Source organism: Zeugodacus cucurbitae, chromosome 2 (assembly GCF_028554725.1).
Source record: "Zeugodacus cucurbitae isolate PBARC_wt_2022May chromosome 2, idZeuCucr1.2, whole genome shotgun sequence".
Lineage (NCBI taxonomy): Eukaryota > Metazoa > Arthropoda > Insecta > Diptera > Tephritidae > Zeugodacus > Zeugodacus cucurbitae.
The window spans coordinates 55,358,501-55,373,901 of record NC_071667.1 but is presented as its reverse complement, the minus strand read 5'-3'; the positions used below and the strand labels follow the sequence as shown (position 1 = coordinate 55,373,901).

Sequence of the window (15,401 nt, the reverse complement as noted above, 5' to 3'; positions counted from 1 at the left end):
CGTCATTCAACACACATTTGTTTACACCTATATTTATAGTAAATTTTATGAGCACATAAACAAAGTGCTCAATTAATTCAGCTCGAGTTTCATTCATAAAAGCTTATAATCATACTTACAAATCTATATACGGATCAGTCTGTATTCAGCGTTGAATGCCCTGTTGGAAAACTTTTCTTCAGTTTAACTAGGCATTTCTGTATTACCCTCTTTCGATAGAACGACATGATAGCATTTTCCGGAAGGGTAATTATGTTTTGACTGGAATATTCGTAGCTTCGCTATTTCTTCTAGTCATATCTCCATCTTTCGTTTGCTTCATTTGTTGCTAATAAGTATTTTTTTACATTCAATCCAAAACCACAAAAGAGTTTAATGATCTGTTCATTCATTCGCAAATTATTGGTGATTCGTGGTATTAGGTGATTCCTCTTTATACCAGTTTCGTAATTTTGTTGTTTATGTCTTTTATAACAGTAGACATTTTTTATCAAACGCTCAACTATTGTTGTTCAAAACCCAATATTTGATACACGTCATTTTGGGAAATACCATGGCAAATAACCCTTGGTAACAAAAGAAAAAGCACCCAAAAAATAACTGGATTTCGGTCTCTAAGATTTTTTAATTCGTAGTAGTTTTATAGTTAAGCGCGAAAGTAAAACAATTTTCAAGACTGAAGTGTCTAAATTGAGAGTTACTAAAGCATTGTTATTAAAAAACGCGAGTTTAGGTTGAATAGTTGGTATGGGTCTGGTGGTGAACGAGGACAAGACGAAATATCTCCTGCCATTAAACAAACAGTCGGCGCATTCGCGTCTTGGCTCCCACGTCACTGTTGACAGTCATAACTTTGAAGTTGTAGATAATTTCGTCTACCTGGGAACCAGCATCAACACCGATAATAATGTCAGCCTTGAAATCCAACGCAGAATTACTCTTGCCAACAGGTGCTACTATGGACTGAGTAGGCAATTGAAAAGTAAAGTCCTCTCTCGACGAACAAAACCTAACATCTACAAGTCCCTCATCATTCCCGTCCTATTTTATGGTGCAGAAGCGGCACTAGGAGTTATGGCCGAATGGACGAAAGTGCCCCAGCTCTGAAAGTTTTCGATGAAGTACCCGCTGGTGGGAGCCGAGGAAGAGGGAGGCCTCAACCCCGATAAACAGAAAGCACCCATAAAATAACTGGATTTCGGTCTCTGTTTGTTATTCGTAGAAGTTTTATAGTTAAGCGCTAAATTAAAATGAGTTTCAAGACAGAAGAGTACAATTTGTTATTAACAAATGGGAATTTATGTTGGATAGTTGGTTTCGAAGGGCCAGAACACATACGAACTATTCCTGAAATTACGTTGTATTAAAGATTATTGGTTCAAAATTAGACGAGAACAAGTAAGGAAAGGCTAAGTTCAGGTGCAAGCGAACATTTTATACTCTCCCAATTTATTGAAGAAATTTTATTAAGATAACGCACAAATTTACCCATAAATTCGGCATAAAGTTTAATAGAATAACGAAAATAGCCATATATAGATATGAGGGCTGAGGTAATTCCTGAACCGATTTCATTCATTTTCACCGACAAGGTACACTATATCCAAGACTATACGCTCACTTAATTTTGCTAAGATATCTCACATATTAACCAATACATATATGCGGAATAAAGCCCAACGAATTTTTGAAAAACCTATATGTAATTAGCTATATGGGAGCTAGGCTATGTTATGACCCGATTTTAATAATTTTTGGAACAGAGACACACTATTAGAAGAAAAAAATGCCTTTGAGTTACATTAAATTATCTGAGAGATTTACCGATATTTTCGGTTAAAATTTACCCTTAGGTGCTGAGTTCAACATGTTTGATATCTGGGGCCTTGAAAAGTTATAGTAAAGTGAAGGAATCAGGTCAAAATGGAGTTATAAGGAAAGTAGTCCTGGTTGTGAACCGATTTCGAACATTTTTTATCCGCGTCAAGAAAATATTATACACCGAATTTCATTGAAATCTGTCGAGTAGTTCCTGAGATATGGTTTTTGACCCATAACTGGGCGATGTCACGCCCATTTTTCATTTCTTCCTTCTGCTATTTATTCTGTAAAATTTAGTTTTTCTGACGTTTTTCGCTGTTTTGTGGGCGTGGCAGTGGACCGATTTGCCCATCTTCGAAAGCAACCTCGTCAGGGCGCCAAGGAATGTGTGTTCCAAGTTTCATTAAGATATCTCAATTTTTACTTCTTACTCAAGTTATAGACAGGACAGATTTCCGGATTTCAACTTCAGTCCTCGTCCTGATCATTTATATATATATAACCCCATATCTAAATCTTTTATTTCTTGGTGACACAAACAACCGTTATGTGAACAAAACTATAATACTCTCGTGCAACATGTTGCGAGAGTATAATAATCTCAGTTAGAGATTAGAGATCATAATAATATCGCAGTAGAGTAGATAGTCAAAAACTATATGTGGAGTTTGTTGCGTAAGCTATCATATCGAACCTCTTCTTAAATTGTTTCTTAAACTTCTTCAGTTTGTAAATAGTTACTTATTTTTTATTTTTTTTTTTAAATTTTAAGTAAAAACTAGAACTGGTGGTTAAATTATAAACCGTAGTAAGCAATTTCGTCTTGTCAAACGTTTCGTTGCGCTCAGCAAATTTTTATAGCGTGTCTAAAGAGTATACCGTTAAATAGAAAGCATTAAAAGTGTAAAGAGCTCGTGTATCGACGCTAGTTTTACTAAGAGACCCAAACTTTATTCATCGCATTCGGAAGCGACGACCTTTACTTTAAAAAATTTAAGCAGATACCTCGAAGTCTATCCATAAACTCACAATGTTTATAAAAATCGTGGTAATATTTGGTGTGCTCCTGCTGGGTGTGGTATGCAAACAGGAACCGGCAGCTGCCAACGGTGCTGTTAGTTATTCGCTAAATACATACATATTTTCCGGACTAAGTTCAAGTGTTTTCCTTTACAGATTAATGAGGCGGTTGAAAAGAAAGTGGAGTTAAAGAACAAAGAAGAAGAAAATTTTGTAGTACATGATGAGGTGCAAAAAACCGATGATAAAGAGTCTGATAAAACACCTGAACAAAATAGTACCGATACAGACTCAGATACTTGCACTGATGATCATGATTGTGATGATCTTGATTGTTATGACTCTGACGAAGACTATGATGATTGTGATGATTGTGATGATTGATCTGATTCAAATTAATAAATTTCTATTTGTTGTGTATTTATATAGATGATTATTTCATGAAAATAAGAATAAAACCGTAATAATATTATTATATTATATATTACTTAACAAAAATAATTAAATCAGTAATGAATTACTGCATAAGTATTACAAAATGACTGGATTTCGATCTACATATATGATTTTGATATTCGTAGAATTTTTTTTTTTAGAATTAGTTAAGCGCGAAGGTAAAATAAGTTTCAAGACTGAATAGTCCTATTTGAAAGTTACTAAAACATTATTATTAAAAAACGGGAATTTATGTTGGACAAATGGTTTCGAAGGGTCAAAAACATACGCGTACTTTAGATAAACCACTGTAAGTGTTACGTCTTAAGTGTATTTAATATGATATGAATTGAAAAGAGTTTTTAGGAAGATGCTTCCTAATGCTAAACCCACACCGGATTAGTCAAAAACGTTTTTGACTAATAAGACACAAAAACGTATTTTGCTCTAGCCCAAACCAAGCGAGCATACGTTATTGACTCGTCTTGTTCGGTGTGGGTTCTCACATATGTACATACATACATAGCTATTTTGTCGCATCAGACAAGAATAAACGTCTTGTCTAATCCGGTGTAGATTGAGCCTAAAATTACAGACTTTAAAAGATTATTGGTACAAAATTAGATGGAAATAATTTCAGCTCGAGATTGAGGGCATACAAATTTAAGAACTGATCTAGATAGTATTGATAGTCGATAACTGTATGTAGAGAGTTTGTTAGATAAACTATCACTGTTCGGTCAGATTCTTTCGCTATTTCGAGGGACAACTTTATACCGCTGTTAAAAATCTTTAATTTATTTTTGTTAGTCTGTTTTTGTCCCTTGCCTCTGATATACCCATCATCAGTAATTATTTACATAAAAACTTCCAAATGGTTTATTTCTTTTACATTTCCTCAACTCATTCACCAACCGATAGATTTCAACCAAAATTTTCGATTTTTCGGATTCAATGATTTCTCAATTAGCGACATCTATTAGCCGCGGAATGTATATTTTCGAGTCGTTAAGTGAGTTCAATGTGATCGTAAATTTTATTTTCGATACGGTTTCAATGATTCCGACCTAAAATTTTTCGATAGAATCGAACCATTTTTCGATCGAAATGGATTCAATGATTAGGCCCAATAATGAATAACTGTTATGCCAATATTGTTTGTAAAGAAAAGGAAAAAATGTGTAGAAAACAGTGTTGTACTTCTACACAAATCTTCACGGCGAAAAAATATTTTCGAAAAAATTTTAACATTATTGTTTCAAGTAAGGTGTTGAACTTCGATATTAATGAAATAAATATAAAGAACGTGTATATATTTTTTGTTTTAATTCTTTTATTGAAATACTTTTACTTTAATCTCCATTAATCAGTCACAAAATAAATAAGCTTAATCTGAATTATATTAGCTATCAGATAGTTGTTGCAAGACCTTCCACACTTATTCAACATTTTCAGTTTATCCCTTCAATGTTGCCGCAACATTTGCTGCTTGTTGCGCCACAGCAATGGTTTGGATGGTGGCATCTCTTGTATGTTGACCAACACGCTCCTGAAATTTAATGGAAAGACATTGAGTTTAGTTACTAAATGCTTAGTCAATTAAGAACTTGTAGAGACATTTATTTCATATTTAATATTTTTATTTGAAACTGAATTTGTATATAAAGGTTTCTATAGAGTTTTTCTTGGAGCCTTACAATTTTCTTGCCAATCTTTTTCAACCATCCCGCCTCGGTTTGTCCAGCGAAGACGGCAACGAAGACAGCCAGTAGTATGAAGATCTTGTTGAAGTTCATTTTGTTTGTGAGCGTAAATTTGTAGGTGTGTATAAAAGATTTCTTAAGCTTCTTGAGCTTCCAGTTTTTTCAACGTTCGAATTGTGTTTATTGATAATTAGCCAGCTTGACGATGCTTTTATACTTGTGGTAGGTATGTAATCAACGCAATAAATGAAGCATCAATTCTCGTTATCTACGTATTGTCGGGGGTTTCTTTCTACTCATCACTGAATGCATAATCTCTGCTGCTAAGTACATATATATTTTTTATTATCTTATTTATTATCTCATTTTGTCAAATCGGTCCATTTCCTAATACCGAATCTATCAGTTTCCGTCCACAATACATGAGACGTATCGTTGAAAATGTGTTTTATATTGATAAAATTATTTGCGTCTATTAGCATTACCATACTATGGTTTGATTCAAAAATTATCAAATGTTTATCTACAGATTTTCCATAAAGTTCCTTTAAAGATTTGATTTGAACTTGAAATAAAAATTGATAAACCGTGGCAACTCTCCTTAAACTATATTTTCAACCTTAATTTAAGCCTCTACTTTAATTATTTTCTAAAACACCTTCAGTTTGTAGTTTCATCTTTGTACTATAATTTTGTGAAACATATATATTTTTTAATTTTCGTAATAAATCCTTCAAGTAATACAGCGTTAAATACAAAAAAAATAATATGCACTAAATAGATTATCCGCGAAATTATAAACCGCAGTAAGGAATTTCGTCTTGTCACACTATTTTGTTGCGCTCAGCAAAATTTAATAGCGTGTCTAAAGAGTATACCGTTAACTCTACAACTTTATAAATATAAATCACTCGCATAAGCGCGCTAATTTCACTAAACTCGGCATTCTTTAATCGACACATTCGGAAGCGTCGGATATCCGTTAAAATAAGAACAGTTAGTTCGAAAGCAATCCTTATTGTCACAATGTTTATAAAAATCACGGCAATATTTGCTGTGTTCCTGCTTATTGCGGGCGTTGGTTGTCAAAAAAACGATTTTTTGGATTATTTCACTAAACACACCGTAAGTTATTTGTGCAATAAATTCACATCCGTGTGGGTATATTAATTACAAGTATTTCTTTTTAGGGTGATTTTACTGAATTGCTGGACAAGCAGATGGAACTCGGCAAAAGTGTTGTTAGTTATCCAATAAATATATTCATATCTTGCGGACTAATGTCAAGAGTTTTTCTTTACAGACTGAGTTGCTGGAAAAGAAAGTGGAATTAGTTAACCAGTTCTCTAAAACTGCGGAATCATTTGGCAGCTTATTGAACAGTTTTAATGATGAAACTGACTAATGTCTTATTAATTGTGTATTATTATTTGTAAAGCGCGTTATTGTGTCAAAATTAATAATAATAATGAATCCGTTCTTTGAAAATCGCTCGTAGTAGTTTGCACTTGAACTGCAGTTAGATCCAATGTACTAAAATCATAATATAGAAACAGTCGTGTTTAGAAATAGTTTTCACAGTAAGCTCGCCTCACTTTTTATCACTAAAATTTGACCGCATTATTTGTACGAAAACCGCCATGGCCTCGACCTTCGTAGATTTAAGAATTGAAAGAATGGTTTTTGTTGGCTCAAAAGTATGTTCCGAAAATTTGCGTTTATTAATTATACTTTTCACTTTCATTAATCAAATATAAATAGTGTGAAATATTTGTTCAAAAAATCTTGTATTTAAATTGTTCCATTCAGTCCACAAATCAGCCAGTGATTAAGCAAATTTAATTTAACACTTCACTCTTGTTTGGTTTTTGTTTACCGATGCACTCCTAAAATTCGTTAGAAAGAAATGTAGATTAGTTAGATTAGAAAAAGCTTCTTATTACAGACTACATTGTCATATATTTACCTTATACTATTACTTTAATTTTTAATTTCAAACTTACATATTTCTTGCCAGACCACCAAAATCGTCTCGATTTGATGAGCGTAGACGGCAATGGTTATAGCCAGGTAAACGATCATTTTATTGACGATTTTATTCATTTTATTTGTATGCCCGTATATTTGTATTGTAAGATTTATTTAAGCTCGGTGTACATCCACTTTATTCGACGCTTGAATTATGTATGTTTCTTATCAACCAACAGCTGCGTGGCGGCTTTTTTGGGTGGCGGAAATAAAAAACCGCGGCCGCTTTCGTAAAAAGTGGTTTGGTAAAATACTTACATACATCGTCTAAATTTCGATTATTAATTATACTCATGCAACATGTTGCATAGAGAGTTTAATAGTTTTATTCACATAACTAATGAAGATAGCAGAATAAAACTTTACACAAATACTGTATTTGGGGTGTGGCATTACTTATGGAAAAAATTTCGAAAACGGACTATAACTTTGCAAGAACTCAGGTATTTTTTAGAAATTCAGAGAGAATCTTTTTCTTCTAATAGTCCCATTACTAAAATTGGTTAAAATCGGGTCAAAACTTCCCCTAGCTCCGATGTATCTCTTATTAGGTTCTTCAAACTTCCGGTGGGTTTTATAACGTACATATAGGATAATATGTGAAACATCTTAGGAATATGAGGTGAACGTAAAATCATGGATATAATGGGGCTTGGTGGCAAAAATTGTTGAAATCTGTCGAGGAATTACGAGCCCGCATATACTACAATATTTAACGACTTTCGTTATTCTCGTGGACTTTATGCTGAATGCATGGGTGAAATTGTGTGTTATCTTAATAAAATAAAACGAAATAAATTCCGAGAGTATAAAATGTTCGGTTACATCCGAACTTAATACTTTCTTACTTGTTTTTGGGTTAATTTTGACAACCACAAATTTTGCATTCACTTGTACGTTCGATAATGTATTGCCATACCTACATCGAATACAATGCTATTTGGAGATTTTATTTTGCAATAAATAACATGAAACTATAATCACTCGACTTGTGCCGTATTGTACATGGCAAGTTTAAATTAATTATTGTATTATTATATATACAGTTTTATCGTTTTCGAGCTTTTGGTCGTTTTTAGGCAGTGTTAAAAACGCTATGTCTTGATTATCAATATATTCAATATAATCAACAATCCTCCCACAGTTTCTTTAGCATCATTTACTAGATAAAAAATGTTCCATTTATTTATTCGCTTTGTGTGTCAACACTCAAAGTTCCCAATGTTTGAAATAGCTTCCGTTATTAATCACCATTTTTTGAGGGGATTTTGTTTAAGATTTTTGGTTCCCCGACATTTAACCGCAACGAATCATATTTAACTGCAAAGAAACTATTCGGTTATTTACGTGTTGAGATTCGAAAATAAAAAACCACTTGCATTGTCATTTATCGCACATATATTTACACCTAAATGCATAGTAAATTTTATAAACAAATGCACGTAAACAAATTGCGCAATTAACTTTGCTCCGTTTCATTCATAACTGTTTTCATATAAACCATGACCGCCTCCATAGAGGAAATCATTAAATGACCCAGCAGGGAAAATTTCAACTAACAGTGTTCAAAACCATACTAAAATTTCTTTATGGAACTATTTGAAATAAAACGAAACCCTTTTTTATCATTTAAGATAGCGTTTAATTTTTGGAATAATTTCGAGAAAATGTTTGTAACGACCTCTTTATATTGAACGGCACCTCTCGTCTACCACATATGAGGACCTCAGTACTAACTATGCCTGACTTTTTACCGAAAATTGGTCAGTCTGTAACCTAACTTACGCAGCCATCTTCCAAATAATAATGTGACCTGGAGCTAAAAATGTATAAGTATTCCTCTAGCTTCCATTTACTTAATATAATAATTTTCAAACTTCCGGTCGAAATCTCACATTCCTCACAATTAAGTGAGCATATTTTCTTTGATATTTATGTTATTGTGTCTTTTACATTCTCAACATCTTTTATTTACTATTATTAATTAATTTCAGGCCTAGAAACTCTAAAATAATATTTATTTGAATAAAAACGTTTTAGTTTTTTTTCTATTACTGTTGAAAGGTTTTCCTGCTGGGGTATTTGTGCAAATAATAATTATTATTTTTTGTACATACACACACAAATATGTGGACTTGAATGAATGCTTGTAGTTTCGTGTTTTCTTTAAATCATATTTCTATCTCTCGTTCGACTCATTTGCTACTAATTAATGTTTGTTTTTACTTGTAATCCAACAACACAAAAGAGGTTCATCAACATCTGCTCATTATTCGTAAATTGTTGATGAAACGTCATATATATGTAATACATATTATGTATGTATGTATAATGGTTTTTGGTATTAGGTGATTCCGCTCTATCCCAATTTCGTAATATTTTATTTGTAGCTCAGCAGTATCAAATAATCAATTAGTGTGGATGGAAATCCAATATTTGATACACGTCATTTTGGGAAACACCATTTCGAATACTCCTTGGCAACTAAATAAAAAGCGGGCAAAATAACTGGATTTCGGTCTGTAAGATGTCATCTCAGTTGATCTTGACCAAATTATTACTGAATAATCGGAACACTCGTTGAAAAATCATATGTATAATAATATCAATAATAAGTAAATAAAAATAAAGTGAAATATTTTTTGATAATCTTTTATTCAAATACTTTTTCCTTATCTCCATAAATCAGTCACAAAATTGTCCACATACTATAAATAATATTAGTTTACATTAATTTACATAACAAATAATTAGATATTTGTTGTATCAGCTTTTCAGCATCCTTGCAGTTTATCCCTTCAATGTTGCTGCAACATTTGCTGCTTGTTGTGCCACAGCGATTGTTTGGATAGTGGCATCGCGGGTATGTTGGCCGACGCGCTCCTGAAATTTTATGGAAAAAATTGCAATTAGTTATGAAATTAGTAAATGCTTACTTAATTAAGAATTTGTAAAGAAATTAATGTCAGTTTTAAATTTTTATTCGAAACTTACAATTTTCTTGCCAATCTTTTTCAACCATCCCGCTTCGGTTTGTCCAGCGAAGACGGCAACAAAGACAGCCAGGAGTACGAAAATCTTGTTGAAGTTCATTTTGTTCTGTATGTAGATTTATTTGCAGGTATTAAATATTCGTAAGCTTGAAGTGCTTCCACTTTCTTCGACGTTCGAATTGTGTTTATTGATTGATCACCAACTCAGCGGCGGTTTTATAGCATGCAGGAAATACAAAACCACGCAGCTTTCGTTATCAGCGTTTCGCCGGGGATTTCTTTCTACTTAGCGCTCAATTGAGTACCTCTGCATATGGAGGTGTAGGTGTACATACATAAGTGTATGTATTTTCAACATCGTCTAAATTTTGAATTATTAATCTTTGGGTCAATTTGGACAATTAAAAATAGCTGCGTACGGACAAGTATGAATATATATACGGAAATTTATAAATATATATGTGTGTATGAAGTTCTGTGAAATAATTTCTGTTAAATAATATATACAAACATAGATACACTTTTCACGTTGACTCACATCGAATAATAAAGGGAATACCTTTTACGTAACTTAGTATGCCGAACATAAGTTTGAACGGAATTTAAATTATCATAGCACAATCTTTTGTACTCTCGCAATTTGTTGCATGGAGTGTAATTGTTTTGCTCTCTTGACCGCTGTTTATAGCACTTACAACTATTAGATATATAAATCATTATATGTACATATATCAACATGATCAAGGAGATGATACGAATTGTTTCACCGTTAGGATCGAAGCTTCTTAAGATGTGATAACAGTTAGAAGACTCAGTTTAATGGAAATTTGACATTTCACGAATAAGGACACCGATTCCAAATGAAGTTGGTTTCACTAATATGATACAGTTGGAAAATGGAGACATGTAACAAAGTTATAATGGATAAATGCGATTATAGCCACGTCTACTTCGAATATGTATAATAATAGGTCTACAACTTTGCTTCCACCGTTTTCCAATAGATGTCTCTAGGGTCAAGCACTGGTCGATTAAATCGATTAAATCATTTTATATCGATCTTGGACATTTGTGTCAACATTAACCCAACAAACTATTTGTAGAGATCTGTTTGCATCCCAAACTTATTCTCAACTGGCAATGTCTCTTTTTGAGCCGAATTCTCGACGTTTGCGGGAATGTATCTAGGGTCAAGCACTGGTCGATTAAATCGATTAAATAATTTTATATCGCTCTTGGACATTTGTATCAAAAGTGCGGCTGAGGCTCATCGAATGCTCTCGGATATATACGGTGAGGCTGTCCTAAGTGAAAAAACCTTCAATTTACTAAAAAACGGCGGAGGCAATGTAGTAGACCTAATACCATTTGGAATATTACCACAATTTTTTACTTTGCTATGGATTACCTAAACATTAATAAGGTTATCGAAACAAAACTCGGACTCGTCGAGTATTCTATATACGATAATTCGAATCTAAATATTATATAAATCGGGCCTAACTTTTCTAGACTCGATATGCCGAATATGCTATACCTTAATATCGAATATATAAGGTCTTTTGTATTTAGACGTATCTTTTAAGGAGATAATTCATTTTTCAGAGTTGATCTTTGGAATTTTTCGAAGCTGCTGGGGCGGCTCGAAATCATTTTTAAAATGTAATAGAAAGGCTTATCTCTCTTTATAATAATGCTAAATTTTTGGCCATAACTTTAAATTGTATGAATTTTTTTTCTTGAAAACCACATGTTTAAAAGGTAAAGTAAAATGAGTACAGTAGCTTCCGTTAGTAACGTTTAAATACACAAACTGAGCATTTAAAAAACTTCTTTTTGTCTCTTTATGGCGTTTTTTTTATTTTTACACACTTTTGGAATACTTTCATAGTTTAGTTATTCACTAGAATGTTCTGCATGCTATATAACAGAATAGTAAAATAAGGGAGCCAATAATGCATAGTATATTCTGCTGATATTATAAGTGCTATTTCAGATTTGTTTTTCAATCGAAATGAGGATCTCTGAAGACTGAGCAAGTCCTTCGATGTCTTATATGTTGGAAATATTTACTACAGATTATGTTCTTAATTGGAAGCGGGAAGATTTTTTTCATAATTAAGTCAAAGGTTTTTTAAATCAGAATTAGAATGGGTTTTCTGTGGTTCTTGTTGTCTATTGCATTTTATTAGAATAATTCACTAATTGTTTATTTCAAGCAGTTTCACGCAGTGAATGATAAGCTTAAGATGTTTCTACTTGACACGATGATAATATACGTTGAATGATCGTTTCTGGAATTTGTGTTTCGGATTAATTTATTCGAATATAATTTGTTTTTTTTTTATTATATTTATCGTTAAGATTTTATATAATCTTTGTATATCGTCTATAGAAAATAATTAATTCCATCCTAAAAGCAAATTCAAATAATATGATATCCAGAATTTTTGGAAATTTGATTAACATTAAAAATATAAGGAATATAAACAAAAAAGTATTTTTGGAAAATTATGTTTTATTAAAATAATTTTATTTTAATTTTCATGATTCAGTCATACAATTTCTTAAATAAATAAATATTAAGTTTAGCTAACGTATATAAATATTAGTTGTAACAGCTTCCGCTATTTAATTAGTTTATCCCTTCAATGTTGCCGCAACATTTGCTGCTTGTTGCGCTACAGCGATAGTCTGAATGGTGGCATCTCGTGTATGTTGACCAACACGCTCCTGAAATATTAAAGAAAAAAATTAGTATTAATATGATATACACAACGACGTACTATGTGTTTAAAGTTATAGAGTTTTATTTGAAACTTACAATTTTCTTGCCAATCTTTTTCAACCATCCCGCCTCGGTTTGTCCAGCGAAGATGGCAACGAAGACAGCCAAGAGTACGAAAATCTTGTTGAAATTCATTTTGTTTGTGTAGATTTGTATGTTTGTATGTTGGATGTTTATAAGCCAGTTGAGCTCCACTTTCTTCGACGTTCGAATTGTGTTTATTGATAGTTCGCTGGCTTCGCTGCGCTTTTATAGCACTTCAGAGATTCAAAGCAAGCGACACCTTTCGTTATCAGCGCTTTCCGGGGATTTCTTTCCACTCAGCACTCAATAGAGCAGCTATGTTGCTAAGCAAGTATGTATTTGTTAACGCTTCATAAAATTTTTTGATGATCAATCTTTGGGGTAATTTGGACAACATATAAATATATTGTCTTCTTAACTTACTTTGCTTAATCTCTTATTTGTTCTCATATACATTATGTTTATAACAATTACGAATGATAATATTGATGTTATGGCAAACTTGAGGGATTTGTAACTAAAAAATATGTACATATCAATTCTTAAACCCTATATTTTCTCCATTTGCCATTTCGATTTGTCACCATTTGTCACCGATTTTCAAATATTTAATTTATATCAACACTTTATTTTAATTACAATAAAAACTTAAAGCTCATTCAATATTCATAAAATCTAGATATTTAGTTAACTTAAACTCTTATTGCTAAGAGCTATGAATGTATAATTTGGTACAAACGATCGCACTATGAAGGGGCATATTTGGTGGTAATTTTTTTAGGGAAGTGACCCCGCCCCTTCTAAGTCTGTTGTACATATCTCTCTACAGTCGTTTTTTTTAGGTACTACCTTATACTGTTCAAAATGGAGGAAATCGAATTATAACCACGTTTTCCTCGCATATAAAGGTTATGTTGAAAATTGCACTAAAATTGGTATACAAAATTTGCTCCGCCCAATGATATGTTGTGAAAATAGACCAAATGGTTCATAACCACGCCAACTTCCTATATACCAGAACTTTGAAGTCGATCTGAATCGTTTACTTTACAATATGTAAGTTAAGCGCTAGTGAAGATATCGGAACAGAACTTTCTAAAAATCGTCGAAATCGGTCAATAAGTTTTCAAGACCCTTTATATCGAACATGAGGACCTCAATGCTTCTTATATTTTTTTCACGAAAATATAGGTAAGTCTCTCATTTCCAACGGTCAAATTATGTGTTATATTTATAAAATTAAATAAATAAGTTGCGAGAGTACAAAAGTGTACGGTTACATCCGAACTTACTTACTTACTTACTTACTAAAAAGAAGTTTTAATTTTTTAATATATATTTTATAAACCTGTGGCAACTATTCAAATATTCCTTTAACCATTTAATAATATACAAAAAAAGTGAGGGATATATTTTGTACCAAAGAAGTCTCTGCTCAATGTCTAAAAATCACACATCAAAAGTAATGTGAATCAACTGTGTACATATATATTATTATACAGACAGACAGACATTCGTCTCTAAAAATATAAAGCACTCATTTGTAGAAATTATTTTTAGTACTAAAAATCTTTCCGGTGGGCTTTCTTATCACTAAAATTCTAGAACAGCATCTGTGCAAAAATGCAAAAATCCCCTTTTCTTTAGAGATCGCTTTCGTAAGCGTCGATCCCTTTTAAGGTGTGTGTTGTATAAAAACAATGCATTGACTGGAGGTCAATCATTAATCTCGCTACACTCGTTGTCTTCGCTTCATTCACAATGAATACAAGAATCGCGGTAATCTTCGTTGTGCTCCTGCTTATTGCTGCCGTGGGATTCACACAGGCCGATTGGTTGGACGATCTCAATGAGGGAACTGTGAGTTATTTGCTTAATAAACTGTTATCTTCCGGTATTAATTTCAAGTGTTTTCTTTGTCAGAGTCAAGTGGTTAGTGCAGTGAACGAGAATGCGGGGAAGATCAACAGAATTGCTACAAGCATTGATGTTCTTGGAAAGATTTTAAGAACGTTGGATCCCGATTCGAATGAAGAGGAATAATTCTTTCGTAAACCAATGTATTTATTGGCTATGGAATTGCTGTAATTTTAGTATTTTTTAATGTGAAGAAATTGGTTAACATTTAACAACAAACTGCATAACACAGTATACTTTATATTTTTAAATGTGGTACCGGGAATAGTTAAATTATTGTATGTAAATTTAGAAAAATTATATTATATAAGGAAATAAAGAAAAACTGAAAATATATACACTATTTGTTTAATATAATTTAGGGCTACCTTCAGAAATTTTGAAAATCGGTTAATAATTATTTAAAGTCTAGTACTACCATAACTACAGATATTACTAAATTGAAGAATCATTCAATTAAAAGTGATATAGCTTGTCTTACTTTCATGTATTTTAATGTACGATTATATGCTCCAAAACTCAGTTATTCGCAATATCCGAACTCATATGTTAATTTGCAAATACCAACTTTGAATAGCATTTGTAAACAATTGGTGATCAACATATCACTTCTTTGTTTCGTCTTAGCTGATTCACAGCAGAGAAACGCGCTTAGGGAAATCACTTGAATAA

The 15,401-nt window shown here is 32.4% G+C and overlaps 3 protein-coding genes across 3 annotated transcripts; all 3 read right to left on the bottom strand.

Moving 5' to 3' along the window:
* Positions 1-4,585: 4,585 nt before the first annotated feature.
* Positions 4,586-5,569, bottom strand: LOC128919714 (cecropin-1-like). The gene is made up of 2 exons (XM_029038545.2): positions 4,974-5,569; positions 4,586-4,825 (listed from the first exon to the last, which is right to left on the bottom strand). Exons 1-2 carry the CDS (start codon positions 5,070-5,072, stop codon positions 4,733-4,735), a joined length of 192 nt encoding a protein of 63 aa, XP_028894378.1. The 5' UTR covers positions 5,073-5,569; the 3' UTR covers positions 4,586-4,732.
* Positions 5,570-9,643: 4,074 nt separating this feature from the next.
* Positions 9,644-10,205, bottom strand: LOC105209461 (cecropin-1). The gene is made up of 2 exons (XM_011179869.2): positions 10,002-10,205; positions 9,644-9,890 (listed from the first exon to the last, which is right to left on the bottom strand). Exons 1-2 carry the CDS (start codon positions 10,098-10,100, stop codon positions 9,798-9,800), a joined length of 192 nt encoding a protein of 63 aa, XP_011178171.1. The 5' UTR covers positions 10,101-10,205; the 3' UTR covers positions 9,644-9,797.
* Positions 10,206-12,498: 2,293 nt separating this feature from the next.
* LOC105209458 (cecropin-1-like) lies at positions 12,499-13,019 on the bottom strand. The gene is made up of 2 exons (XM_011179870.3): positions 12,825-13,019; positions 12,499-12,733 (listed from the first exon to the last, which is right to left on the bottom strand). The coding sequence occupies exons 1-2, from the start codon at positions 12,921-12,923 to the stop codon at positions 12,641-12,643; spliced, it is 192 nt and encodes a 63-aa protein (XP_011178172.1). The 5' UTR covers positions 12,924-13,019; the 3' UTR covers positions 12,499-12,640.
* Positions 13,020-15,401: the final 2,382 nt, after the last annotated feature.

What these genes read in the sequence shown, in the direction of transcription:
- LOC128919714 (XM_029038545.2), bottom strand. Translation starts at nt 5,072, where the DNA reads ATGAACTTCAACAAGATCTTCATACTACTGGCTGTCTTCGTTGCCGTC. An exon ending in AAAAGATTGGCAAGAAAATT is followed by an intron (nt 4,826 to 4,973) that starts GTAAGGCTCCAA and finishes ATTAAATTTCAG; the next exon opens with GAGCGTGTTGGTCAACATAC.
- LOC105209461 (XM_011179869.2), bottom strand. Translation starts at nt 10,100, where the DNA reads ATGAACTTCAACAAGATTTTCGTACTCCTGGCTGTCTTTGTTGCCGTC. An exon ending in AAAAGATTGGCAAGAAAATT is followed by an intron (nt 9,891 to 10,001) that starts GTAAGTTTCGAA and finishes ATAAAATTTCAG; the next exon opens with GAGCGCGTCGGCCAACATAC.
- LOC105209458 (XM_011179870.3), bottom strand. Translation starts at nt 12,923, where the DNA reads ATGAATTTCAACAAGATTTTCGTACTCTTGGCTGTCTTCGTTGCCATC. An exon ending in AAAAGATTGGCAAGAAAATT is followed by an intron (nt 12,734 to 12,824) that starts GTAAGTTTCAAA and finishes TTAATATTTCAG; the next exon opens with GAGCGTGTTGGTCAACATAC.